Source organism: Colossoma macropomum, unplaced genomic scaffold, assembly GCF_904425465.1.
Source record: "Colossoma macropomum unplaced genomic scaffold, Colossoma_macropomum, whole genome shotgun sequence".
Classification (NCBI taxonomy): Eukaryota; Metazoa; Chordata; class Actinopteri; order Characiformes; family Serrasalmidae; genus Colossoma; species Colossoma macropomum.
In genome coordinates this window covers 12255014-12268379 of record NW_023494801.1, presented here as the reverse complement: position 1 = coordinate 12268379, position 13366 = coordinate 12255014, and the positions used below count along the sequence as shown (strand labels likewise).

Below are 13366 nucleotides of genomic sequence, written 5' to 3'. Positions count from 1 at the left end.
CAAATTCTGTTCTGATACTATAATTATCGTTATGCGTATTTTTATGGTTCTGTACTTTAGAATGATGCCTCTGAATTAACCATGCTTAGAAATATATATACACAATATGTACAACTTAGCTTTTGAGATTTGCAGTCACTCGTTGGGCTGTTTTTGGTTTTGCTGGTATATTTCTGAGGTGTGACCGTCGGCCTCGCATGTTTACACACTTTATTACGGAATCCACATGCTGCTCAGTGACATTCTGATGAAGGAATCGTGTAATCTTTCAGTGACACCAGCAGAGTACTAATCTCTGGGTTTCATCCGGTTCCACCAAATCCTAGTCTGTCCATTTCTACTTCACGATAATGATCTTTTTTATGCACCTTGTAAAAACACTCTATGCCATTTCCTCATGTCTCTCTCCTTCCGTGAATGTGACTTTCCTTTCTTTCATAATTTCACCCTCAGGTCGGGTAAGTCACCAGTGCCAGAGGTTGATGTTTGAACTTAATGTTTGTGGCGTTATGATAAGCCCTGTTGCTCCTATAATCCTGACTTTGTGCAGACTTGCCTGTGCATGCCTTAATGGATTGCTTTGAACCAACAGTATGTGATTTACACAGTATGTAAGACAAAGCCTTTGATAGAGCTCTCTGTATTGATCTTTCAGTCCTGGACTGATTATTGATAATGTTTCATTGAGCTTTGTGAATAAACACTTCCTCATTAGAGTCACCTCTGCGTGTTAATGTCTGGGACGCAAACACACACACACACACACACACACACAGATGTGTGTCTGCGGAAAAGTCAAAAAGCCATCCTTGAAATTTCATTTCAAGTCAAAATGGCCACTAAGTACAAGTTATTCATCATTTCTCGAGGAGATATTACTGAGATTAGATATAAGGTAATCCACTTGCATAAAGAAGGGGAAAGTAAAACAAAGGCATAAAAATAGGACTTTCCAAAGTAGAGTTCAAAAAATTATCAAAATATTTCAAGAAAATCAAGCTCCACTTTTGTTTCAGATTTGAAAAAAATTCACAGGTGTTTCTGTCCGTCCTTTCACTGTGAGAAAACAACTCAACACTGAGTCTGATGAAAATGTGTAGCTGTCAAGAAGCCATTATTTTAATATTATAAACAAGAAAAAAATTGCATATCAAACAATGAAGATGCTAGTGTTCTTAGACCACCCTGGACTGACCACCCCAGTGGAGTCCAGACCTCAGCATCGTTGAATATGTATGGGATTACTTGAATCACAAGAAGCAGAAACTGTTTTTAGCTTCTAAGACTGAAGTTTAGAGGTGTGGAAAAATATGCCTGCAGATGTGTGAAAAACTGAAAGCAAGTCTCCTTGCAATGAAAAGCGAAGGAGGGACAAACCAAATACTGAAAATTTTGATATTAGATATAATTGTTGAGGCTTTCGTGTAATTATCTGATCCTAAAAAATGAATGACTTGTACTTAATGGCTGTTTTCACTGGAAATTGAACAGATAAATGGTGGTCTCTTGGACAGTACACAGATAAAGGGTGGTCTCTTGGACAGTACACATATAAAGGGTGGACTCTTGGACAGTACTGTACGTCTTAGTTTGCTGAGTCATTAAGATATTCTCCCTCTCTCTCTCTCTCACACACACACATTCTTCTATCTTACTTTCTATCCCTCTTTTTTCTCTTCTCTCTCTTCAAATTTCTCTTTCCATCTCTCATTCTTTCTTTCTCCTCTCCCCCTTTTATCTTTCCCTCTCTCCAACTCTCACTTTCTCTTTGTGTTCCCCTTTGCTTGCCCTCACACACACACACACACACTTCCTCTTTTCCATCTTTCTCTCTCTCTCTCTCTCTCTTCCCCTTCCCTCTCCCTCTTTTTTTTCCTGCTCCCTCTCTCTTTCCCTGCCTGCTTTTACTTGCTGTCTCCACTGCATCCTGTGCTTCTAGGATGTTTCGGTTTCCAGGGCAATGGCTGGTAAGGAGTGCGGTCCTGTGGAAGGGAAGCAGAGAGGGAGTGTGCTCTAGTGACTCTAGTGTGTTAATAAAAAATCTCTCATTTGAATTTTAAAGCAGTATGAATTATTAAAAGCTTCTGCCAGTGGCTAGAAGAGAGGGGGAAGGAAGAGGGGGAGATGGGAGCTCAGGGGTTGCAAAGCACGCTGACTGGAGGATGAGACAGGTGTTTGAAACAGAGCGTGTGAGAAAGGAAGGCAGTGAAGAACAGATTGAGAGGGAGGGGGCAGACTGTTTATATTTATACTGAGCTGAGGAAATGCTGCACACGCTGACACTCTAATCTACAGCAAAATGCACCCGTCACGATTCTGCCACCTCAGGGGGTTCGTGAAAAATGTAAATATATTGAATTTTGCCTAGGAGATACTGAGTAATGAATACAGAGAGGGAGTAAGCAGAACGTGGGTGACGATAGTGCAGGAAAAGTCTCTGTCATAATGCAGCTAAAGCTCAGAGGAAGGAACAGAAGATGGGAGGGGTCTGCAAAGCTGAAAACCAAAGGTAAAAAAAGAAGCCAAAGTCTAATGAGATACAGGAGAGAAATATACACCACTGGTCGCTTCAGGTACATCAACCTTGTATCTACACTCATTGTCCATCTTATCAGGTCCATATACCAGTAGATGCACTTTGTAGTTTTACAATTACAGACTGCAGCCCACATCTATTAGCCTTTTCTCTCTGTTCATCAGTGGTCAGGACCCCCTCAGGACCATCATTGAGCAGATATTATCTCAAAACAGTTTCCAGGTTAAATGACATTTTTCGTCTAAACAGAGTTAAACGGTGTGAAATGGTGTGCAACGGGCTTTGAGGTATGTTTTCTCTCATTTGACAGGTGTGTCAGATGTGTTACTCCATCAGTGGCAATGTGTTTATCTATATCAAAAAGGCAGCACACACAATAGATTCTAATAAGTCCTCTACAAATATACAGACTTTGTATGTATATATATATATATATACACTACCATTTCCATTCAAATAAACGTTTTGCTACATCCCTGGCCTTGCATGGTTGTTACGAGTCCCATTTCCTCAGTATCTTACTAAACTTCACTTTTGCAAACTCCTGTTTTTCATTTTTTATGTTTTGTTTTTGTTTGTTTTTTTACTTATTTTCCTTTGAAATTTCCTTTTTGCAAGTGGATTATCTTATGTATCTTATATTATCTTATATCTATGCAAGTGGATTATCTTATATCTTATATCTCCTGAAAAATGAAAAAGTATAACTCAATGACTGTTTTCACTGGAAACTAAGTAAATAAATGGTAGTCTCTGACTTTTACACAGTATCCACTTGAAGTTACTAACAGTTCAAAGCTGGTACAAAATACCAGTAAATCACTCACTTCTACTAGACATGATGTAAAATGTTTATATAATCTAACTCGTTTTAATCAGACCAATAGATCTCTGGTGCTGCTTTATGAGACAATGGATACAGAGCAGAGAGACCAGGCCAGTGATTAGCAAATGTCACAGAGTGATGGAGGAGATAAACAAGCTGTACAGAGGAGTTAACCTTGGGGGATTTAATTATACATTCTAATCAAATTACCCGATCAATGAATCTGATCTAAGTGGGAGAGGTTGCGTCCCTGCCCCAGTGCTTGGCAAGCTGCAGACCTCTAGTTTGACTGTGACGGTAATAGAAGCTGAAGACTAGGTGAAAGTGGCGGAGACCTCGGCTAGCTACAGGACAATTACTCTCCTGGGCCAAACTCTCCACGCCTCTCTGATGGACTCCTGGTCTAATTCTGCCCAACCCTCATAAAACAAGACTACTCTGATTAGATGTGCTTCAGAGAAAGGTCATCGTCATCTGGCTGGGCAAATTAAAACCAGGAAAGGAGACTGCTGGCAGTGCAAATAATTAATCTCGTAAGGATAATTATGATATTAATTAAATGACCGCCCTGTGTAATTTAAATAAAAACTGCCCCCTATAGAACTGATATGATTTAAGGCCATATCTACGTCTGCATCTTATTCCATGTATACTTTACATCTGCTAACTTGACTTAGCCTTGAATTCGAATAGAATAGCTGCACAACCTTCACTGAAATGCAGCTTTTTAAACATATGATTTTCTGTTCAGAGCATCTTAAATTTTTGTTGTTTTGTTACATTATTTATTTTATTATTATCTTTTAAATTTGACAAAAATTCAGAAAAATTTGTTTATACTCTGAGGTAGATGTTATGCTTGATGCACTCTATAGGAGACAGAAAATTACAATTTCTCAATATTGAATAAATACAAAATTTACCAGCTTTTGAATGTAGCACCACTTAAGTGGTCACTTCATTATGTGATTTAATATGAGATTAAATTATCTTTATATTACCTTTTATTATCTTTATTAACTCTCTGCATATTTTAATGCACTATTACTGTGTAATGTGGCCTGTGCAGAAAAATATGCTATTTGGCTCTCCTGCAAAGTTATCATTTTGGAGATACAAGGTTTTGTTCCCACACCAGTGAAATAATAATAATAATAATAATAATAATAATAATAAATGATAAATAACAACAACAATAATAATAATAATAATAATAATAATAATAATAATAATAATTATTATTATTATTATTATTATTATTATTATTATTATGTTTTAAGATCTTTTCCTCCAATATGTGAAATACACAGTAATTGTGCACTGTAATTTGCAGACAAATGTCATCTTTAAGTTTGTTCTCTGTAGAAAGTTTGTTCTCACTAAGAAAATCAACAAAACATGTCAGTTGACTGGAGGTCTTTACAAATTTTACACACGATTGTATGTATGTAAAATGTCTGCATTCTTAATAAAACTATAAATAAAAACATACCTTTTCCACTAAAAACTTTCATACACAATATTAGTAATGAACTTTTTATATTTAAGCTTCAAGAACACATACTAGCAGATTTTTGTCCCACATCTTTACATTAGATTTTAGACACTCAAATGGCACTCTTAATTCATTGGTCTTTAAAAATAAAACCATTATTTTCTAAACCCATATGGCAGAGGCACGGAGAAGGCAATGGTCAGACTTAATTACTCTGGATATTCCAAATATAAATCAGATGCAGGTCTGTATAATTCAGGACATAGCACTGAAGTACACTATAATTATGTTTGTAGACTCCTGCTCATCTAATGTTACTTCCAAAATAAAGGATATTTATAGGGAGTTTGCCACCCCTCTTTGCTGCAGTACGCTTGGCATTGGGCATGCTGACCTTAGGCTCATGTGTGGCTGCTGCACGGAGTTACATTTTATTGGCAATGCTTTTCTATCGATATCATACAAGCAGTGTGTGCACAATTGAATACCTGTGCAATGGGTACTGGATACTTTTGGACATATACAGCCTTTCCCACATGCATCCCTTCCCTCCATATGAAGTTACACACAGAACTGTGGAAGGTGCTCCTAACGAAAGGAGAGCACAACAGCAATGCTGCGTTCATTTTCTTTATATAACATCTGTAAAAATAATCTGTTGAAGTGGAAAAAAAAATAGTTAAATAAGAAAATGGCATAACACGCTGACATCAAATCAGCCCCTTGTTACTATGCGATTTATGTGAATAGTTACTGTAGACTGGTTTTTGTTGTTTACAGGCACTCTATAATTTGTCATTTCTATGATGCATGCAGTTGTTCAGTGTACTACAGTTCTGTTCTAAATGTCAGAGACCGCCCTGCCTTTATTTAATATTTAAGTAAACCAGCTATTAAGTATGTTTTTAATTAGATTTAGAGATTAGATATAAGATGATCCACTCGCATAAGAAAGGGGTGAACAGGAGTTCAAAACTCTATTAAGAGGAAATGGTATAGTGGATTATATAGAGGAAGATACAGAGGAAATGGGGCCTTAACAGCTGAGCAAGACTTGGTAGACCAACAAAACTGTCACTGTCAATAAACAGTACATAACAGCTTCATCTTTGAGAGAGAGGAGAAAATCAAGCTCCACTCTTGCTTCAGCTCTGAAAAAAGGGAGAGAGTATAAATAGCATACATGGATAAACTTCGGGATGCCCTTGCTACTCTTCAGCAGAAGGAGGAAACTGCCGTCACCATGGCAACAAAAGGATAAGCAGTGTTGTCATATTGAGCTGCACAGCACATCGCCATTTAAGCCTGGCCCAAATGTTGAAGTTTTGAAAAATTGGTGGAATTCCCCTTTAACCTACTTTTTTAACACAAAAAGTGGTCGGATGCTGTTCGTGTTCAAATCTAAAGGAGACCGTACATCGAATTATGCATATGGTGGGCCATGTCATCCCCATATTCAGTTATATGTGACATTTTATCAGTGGCCATCGTGATTATTGAGAGTAAATGACAAAAAACAGTTTTTATGAGTGTTTTTTCAAAAAGAACTACAAAGACTGTCGCGCGGATTACGTCACTCTCACGCAGCCTGCCAAGCGGCGCCGGCACTGGATCATGGGATTTGTAGTTCAATTGTATTTTAATTTCACAGTTATATGGCTCAGCAAAATATTCTGCTGTTATATTTTATTCATAGCTACAGTGCTCGTATGATCACAGAATGCCTGTTTCACCACAGTTCCAGCTTTTAGTGGTTTTAAACAAAAAAAACCCCGCGGCAAAATGAACTGTGATTCATGCTATGTTGAACGCTACCAGCAGATGGCGCAGCGCTGCCCTGCACTTTCCCTCTCCAATATGGCGAGCCCTCCACGTGAACGCGCACACAAAAGCAGAGTGGCTAGGCAGAGGGAGTAGGGGCCGAGATTAGACTTAGGGGTAGTATATGAGCTAGAGCCTAACTCTACGGTCTCTCTGGCGCCCGCCTGTGGTCTCTGTGTAGCACTGACGCTGATCTAGATTGCTGACAACCGGAAGGCGGTCAGTGAAGCCTCTCGCTTTTTCCATTTATCTCTTTCTGGCGAGAAGGTGGTGCCGAGATTCGCATCCACAGCAGCGTGCATTCACTCCTCTTCGACTAAAATGTCTAAGATGGATATTTTAAACTCCTATTTGACGGAGCGCTTGGCTGTAGCCGTGAGGGAGATTCTGGAGGCGGTGGAAGCCACAGTGACGGAGTACCGCCAGGAGACCGCGCAGACCCGGATCGAGAACGAAAAACTCCGAGGACAGCTGAGGGACGCGCTGTGCAGGGCCGAGACTGGAGGGCAAGGTAAAGTACCTAACTCACAGCTGAGCTCACTGGGCCTCGCACCAGGAGTCATGCTGGGTGCACTTGTAGGGGAACTTAAGTCAGAAATGACGCGGGTGGAAGCTGCAGCATCGTAGGAACCGCAACCCAGACAGCTGCAAATCATCTGGCAGAGATCCCAATAGACTCCAGCTGCAGAGCTCTGGGCTCCTGGCTTAGGAGATCCAGCAGCAGAGCCAATCACACAGCGCGGTTATGTCACATGACTCTGCTGCCAAGATGAAAATAAAAGTCCCACATCAAAAGGCTGTTTTTAACCTTCTCTCATTTACAAAAAGGAAGTTTGCAGACACGGAGGTTACTTACAATACACCAAACTGTATTCTACTGAAAATACTACTTTTTTTACTTTTGCATTTGTCAAAATAAGCTGGAAAAGAAACAATGGAAAAATCAAACAATGGGTAAAAATAAATAGTTAAAAAAGATAATGTCATAATACTCTGACATCAAATCGGCTCCTTGTTACTATACAATTTATGTAACTATTTACTGTAGACTGTTTACAGACACACTGTAGTTGGTCATTTTTATGATGCATGCTGTTGTTCAGTGTTCTACAGTTCTGTCCAAAAGTCAGAGACCTTCCTGCCTTTATTATATACGCAGTTAAATTGGCTATTAAGTACAGGCTTTTCGTTTTTCAGGAGTTATTTCTGAGGAGAGTAGATATAAGATAATCCACTTGCATAAGAAACGGTAAATAAGTGGAGAAACAACAGGAGTTTCCAAAATTGGAGTTCAAAAAACATTTAAGAGGAAATGGTATAGAGGAATATATAGAGGAAAGTGGACCTCATCAATCAAGCAAGACCTGGTAGACCAAGAAAATTGTCAACCTGAGATAAACAGCACTTAAAGCTTTCATCTTTGTGAGAAAATCAAGCTCCTCTCTTGCTTGAGATCTGAAAAAATAAGATGGTTTTGGGGTTGGACAGTGACAATTTGCATGTCAAACAAAGAAGCTACTGGTGCTCTCAGAACAGTGGACTGACCACCCCAGAGTCCAGACCTCAACATCATTGAATGTGTTTAGGATTACTTGGATGGTGTGAAGCAGAAAATGCAACCGACGTCTAAGACTGAACTTTGGAGGACTGGAAAAATATCCCTGCAGATTTCTTTGAAAAACTGAAAGCAAGTCACCTGAAAATAATGGAAGCTGTAATAAAGGCAAAGGGTGGACACACTAAATACTGAAAAACTTGATAATATATTTAGTTGTTGAGGCTTCTGTGTAATTTTATGTTAAATATAAGTTTTCTGCTTTTTTACTGATGCTGAAAAATGAATAACTTCTACTTAATGGCCATTTTAAATGGAAATGAAATCAATGAAGAGTGGTCTCTGACTTTTACTGCACTGTATAAATACTGATGATATATGCATATTGGGATGTAATTTGTTATGATAATGATAACATAGTATCGGTTGCCAGGCTCTATACATGCTTGTGCTTAGAGACTTACACAATATTACTATTTCCATTGCTTTTCCTCTTCTTGTCCAGAAACAGTCCACAATGCGTCCAAGTCTGTCTTAGAAGAAATCTCTCCCTGTGGGCCAGAGAAGTGGAGCTCCAGCCTTGAGCAGAGAGAAGAACTTCAAGAGGTGCAGGAAAACCAGAGTCAATGCCAGAAATGGAGTGATGGTTCATTAAATGAGGAGGGCCCACACACACTGGTACCAGTTTGCAAAGAAGAGAAATATACTCTTAAATTGGGATCCCACACAGAATCACTAACTTCTGTAGACGTTCAAGGGCACAACTCTCAGCAGGGCTTGGATGTGTCCTTACCTGTTGTGAAACTGCACAGGGTAAAAATTGAACCAGAGGAGACTGAAATTCCCGTAAGTTTGCCGGACACTGATGTTCCTACACACTCTGGCCATTCTTACAGCCCTGAAACCTCTCAGAGGACGGTCAGTCCTAGCAGAGGCTGCCGTAATGCCCCTCTCTCAGACACGCACATGCCAGACCGAGAAGGACCCCACAGCGCTGCTCAACCGAAACCGCCAAGCTGTTCAGAGAAAGTGACTGGTGAAATCCATGGAGATGCACAGTATAAGTGTTCGCATTGCAGGAAGACATTTAAGGAGCTGAAGAAGCTGCAGACACACCAGCAGGCTCACGAGCGAGCCTTCGGCTGCAGCTGGTGCGGCAAGGGCTTTTACCAGTCGGCTGACCTCCGGCGGCACCTGCGCACGCACACGGGTGAGCGGCCCTACCGCTGCACCTGGTGCTCCAAGAGCTTCAGCCAGAGGAGCAACTTGCGGAGACATGTGCGCATCCACACGGGAGAGAGGCCCTACCAGTGCACGCTCTGCGCACGGAGCTTCAGCGACGGCCACACGTTGAAGAAACACCAGCGCAAACACTACGAAGAACGCTACTGCTGCTCACTCTGTGACCAGAGCTTCACGGTGGCTCGGTCACTACAGCTTCACCTGCTAAAGCAACACCTGATAGAACAAAGACAGTAAAAATGAAAGGCCGATGGGTTTTTATAAGCAACGTGGGCTATGCATATCTGTTATACTTACTGAAAGACTAAACAAAATTTTCAGAGATTTCCATGACACTCTTCTGAAAATTCAAAAGCCTTCATGTCATTGATAAACGGAAATAGAAATACTTGTGGAAATACTCTCCTGATGATGACTGGATGGATTTTTTTGTTAGCAGTGGTACAGTGTTGTGAGAAATTGAATACATCTCCTCTAATAAATTTATGGCTCATTTAAAGGGCCCATATCATGGAAAACTGAATTAGCCTCACTTTTTTTTTATAAAGGAGTTTTAAATAATATGTAAACTAGGGATGTGCATTTTTGACATTTGACTATCCTTAAAAGTCCATGGGCAGATGTCTGGTTAACGACAGGAAAACAAACAAAGCCACAAAAACTGACTTTGGACAAATATAATACAGGGTTGGGCTAACTTTTTAGGTGACAGCTCTGGTGTTGCACAAAAATATAGCAGCATGCAGAGCAACATGTCTTATTATTCAAAAACAGCTGAGTACATTGTGAGGTTTTTGGGTTGTAATGAGTAATGAGGGCCTCTTCAGATACGTTGATGAGCTAACAGAGCTTACAAGTGTCATCTTAGTTGCTAAAGAGGACTCGCCTTCTACACAAGATATTTTCTCCTGAGTGGATGATGTGGCATCATGTTGTTTGCCAGAGAAATATAGTTTCATTGTTTTTGGATCTAACATCAGCTAGAATAGCTAGCCTAACCTTAAACGTGTCCTTGTCAATGCACTCATGTTCAAGCATTCATGTTTCAGAGTAGCAAAGTAATCTAAAACATACTCACAGATGGGAGCAAAACCATTGCATTTCACTGAGTTTAGCCTCTATTGTCTCTGCCTAACAAACGTAACAAGTACCCGAATAGAGATCTCAGTATTTGAATACTGGCACCTTGAACAGTTACCCGAGCGCTCAAGTACTCATGCACATTCCTAATATAAACGCTGTTAAAGTTTCAAAACGTACCATTCACTCCTCACTCTGTTCAATCCATTTATGAAAACTAAGCTGCAAAAACAGCCTGTTTAGAATTCATTGTTTCTGTGATGTGTTATGACCCATCTAGGGTAGGCCGCAACATAAAAAAAGTGTCTCCCCACACTTCCCAACCCCAACCTGCCAGACCAATCACACGCAAACACACATTACGAGTCTCATGAGCTTTATTGTAGATTGTGGAAGCCAAAGCTTCAGGAGTGGTCTCAGTCCAAAAGAATAGATATATACCTTCCCAATCAACTACCTTTCCTGCATAAAATTAAAGAAACTAACCTAACTCTCTCAACAAAAACAAAGACAAACCCCAAAGAAAAACAGGCTACAACCCCTAGAGCTTCCAATCTAGAAGTCTGAGTCTTTTAACAAAAAGCTTCACATCCCACCGAAGTGGACAGTTTAACAGGAAAGCCAACTAATTTACATCCACCTATTCAGCCTACGGCAGTTTAGCTCTGCCCATTCATACTGCAGTTCTAAAGAATGTTTCAGCTCTGAGTGCTTTTTGAATGAGGCACTATACAGGGCAGCCAATCAAAACAGAGATAATTTACATATTTAAAGGCACAGTAAGAAAATCAGCCTGTTTAATTCTGAGGGATAAAGAGGTTGAAAAAATGTTATGTAAAAATGAGTTGTGGCCATTTTTGGTATATAAAACCACTCAAATATTAGCAGTGAACCTCTGAAAAACATAGGATTTATGGATCCTCCTTTCAGTTCTCTCAGTGGATTAATGTGATCTAATTGAACAAATAATTTAAAAAAAGTTTTTGTATTTATTTGTTATATACTTATTATCAAAAATAACTGAAATTCAGTTACGGTGTTATAACTGAAAAAGTAAGCACATCCCTGGCTTCAGTGCCTAGATTGCTCCTGTTGTTTTTTTCTCCATTTGTTCCGTTTATAGATAATCTGTCAGACACTTAGCCCAAGCCTCATCTGCATGTGACAGACCAATATTCAGATTTTTTATGCAAGGCAACCAGCTTAATGACACTGACAATCTGCTCTAATATTAATACAAACTTTTCTACTACTACTACTATTTTTGAGTTAAAATATAATTTATAAATGTGGTTAAATTATGTATATTAACTCCTTAAATGTCCAGGGCCCAACAGCAGGCCCAAAGTTTTATTACTTACCTCTATAACTTAAGAATAACTCAACCAGTTTGCACTGAAGTCCCTGTAGTTACTGAATAATAAGCTTAGTATGTAGCCTGGGATTTTAAGGGATTTAGCCAGTTAGAGCAGTGAAAGGCAACCAGATCTTTCAATCAGTAAGATAGTATGTTAAAACAAACCTCTTTAAGGGGCATATTTACTTTCTCACATCACACATTTAAGATTATCTCTTGTTTGGTACCTGTTACATCCGTAGGAAAGTGTATGGATTTTAGAAATAAAGCAGTGGCTTTGTGGTTGCTGTATTTCCTCTCGTCGATTCTTCATATTCCCCTTAATTGTACTTAAAGATAAATGCATAATCAGTTGTTGATATATAAAGAAGTCATGCAGAGTGATTTGATGTAAAATGCATTATTGTAGAGAAACTTACAGATGCTGATTTCTTTACAGTGACAGTGACAGGAGCCAGAGGTCGCAATGTGTATAATAAAAATATAGCAGGTTCATTTACCTTAAAAAAACAGTAAACCTACATGTGTCTTCAGGGTTTTTATGTGTAATGCCTGATATGTAAATAAGTGGCAAATCCAAACAAAAAAAAAGCTTTTATTGTGTCCTACTTTGCCTTATAATGCCCTGCTGTTTCACCATTTATGTGTCTTTAAAATACGTTTTAGGCCAAAATCTTGGAAGAACTATTGTAAAACTGTGTCTCATGCATCAAGCATTGGATTTATAACCATTTTGTGTAATAGTTTTGTTTAAAGTTTCTAGCTTTTAGTGGCATTAAACACTTGGATGCCCCCGTCACACCCACTGTGAACAATTCAGACTTGATAAATTTCTCTAAAGTGGTGAATTTCACATCAAATCACTTTGAAGGACTTTCTTTACATCTTAACGAATTAATTATGTACAAATTTGGAAAAGTGGGAATTTAAATCAACTTGCCATGCTTTAGCACTGTATTTAAAGAGGAACTCCACCAATTTTTCTACATTTCTAAATAACTAAATGGGTCAGAATCATTCAAAGTGGTTTGGTGTGAAATACTCTGTTCTAGAGAAACCTTCTAAATCGGGATTGTTTACGGTGGTGGAACTCAAACCTCTGAAGAGTTTAATGCCTTTAAAAGCTCCCTCACAAGTTATTACACAAAATGGTTATGAACACACTGCCTGATGCCTGACACATTGCTTTATGGTAGTTTTATGATAAAGTTTTGGCCTAAACCATCTTGTTAATTCATTTTGCATAATTTGTTCATGGCGAAGGGAAACATGCAGGCAAAATAAAACTATAAATATAAAACTTAAACATGTGTAGGTTCATTGGTGACTTTGGATAAAAAATTAAGTGTCTATATTTGTATTGTAGACATCGCATCCCCTGGTTCCTATCAGCACCACTGTAAAGAAATCTGTCTGTAACTTTCTCTACAACGAACCATTGCACATTAAACCAC

The 13366-nt window shown here is 39.0% G+C and overlaps 1 protein-coding gene across 1 annotated transcript; it reads left to right on the top strand.

The window, feature by feature from the left end:
• Positions 1 to 6736: 6736 nt before the first annotated feature.
• Positions 6737 to 10029, top strand: zgc:66443 (uncharacterized protein LOC406856 homolog). The gene is made up of 2 exons (XM_036589628.1): positions 6737 to 7189; positions 8739 to 10029. Exons 1-2 carry the CDS (start codon positions 7000 to 7002, stop codon positions 9710 to 9712), a joined length of 1164 nt encoding a protein of 387 aa, XP_036445521.1. The 5' UTR covers positions 6737 to 6999; the 3' UTR covers positions 9713 to 10029.
• Positions 10030 to 13366: the final 3337 nt, after the last annotated feature.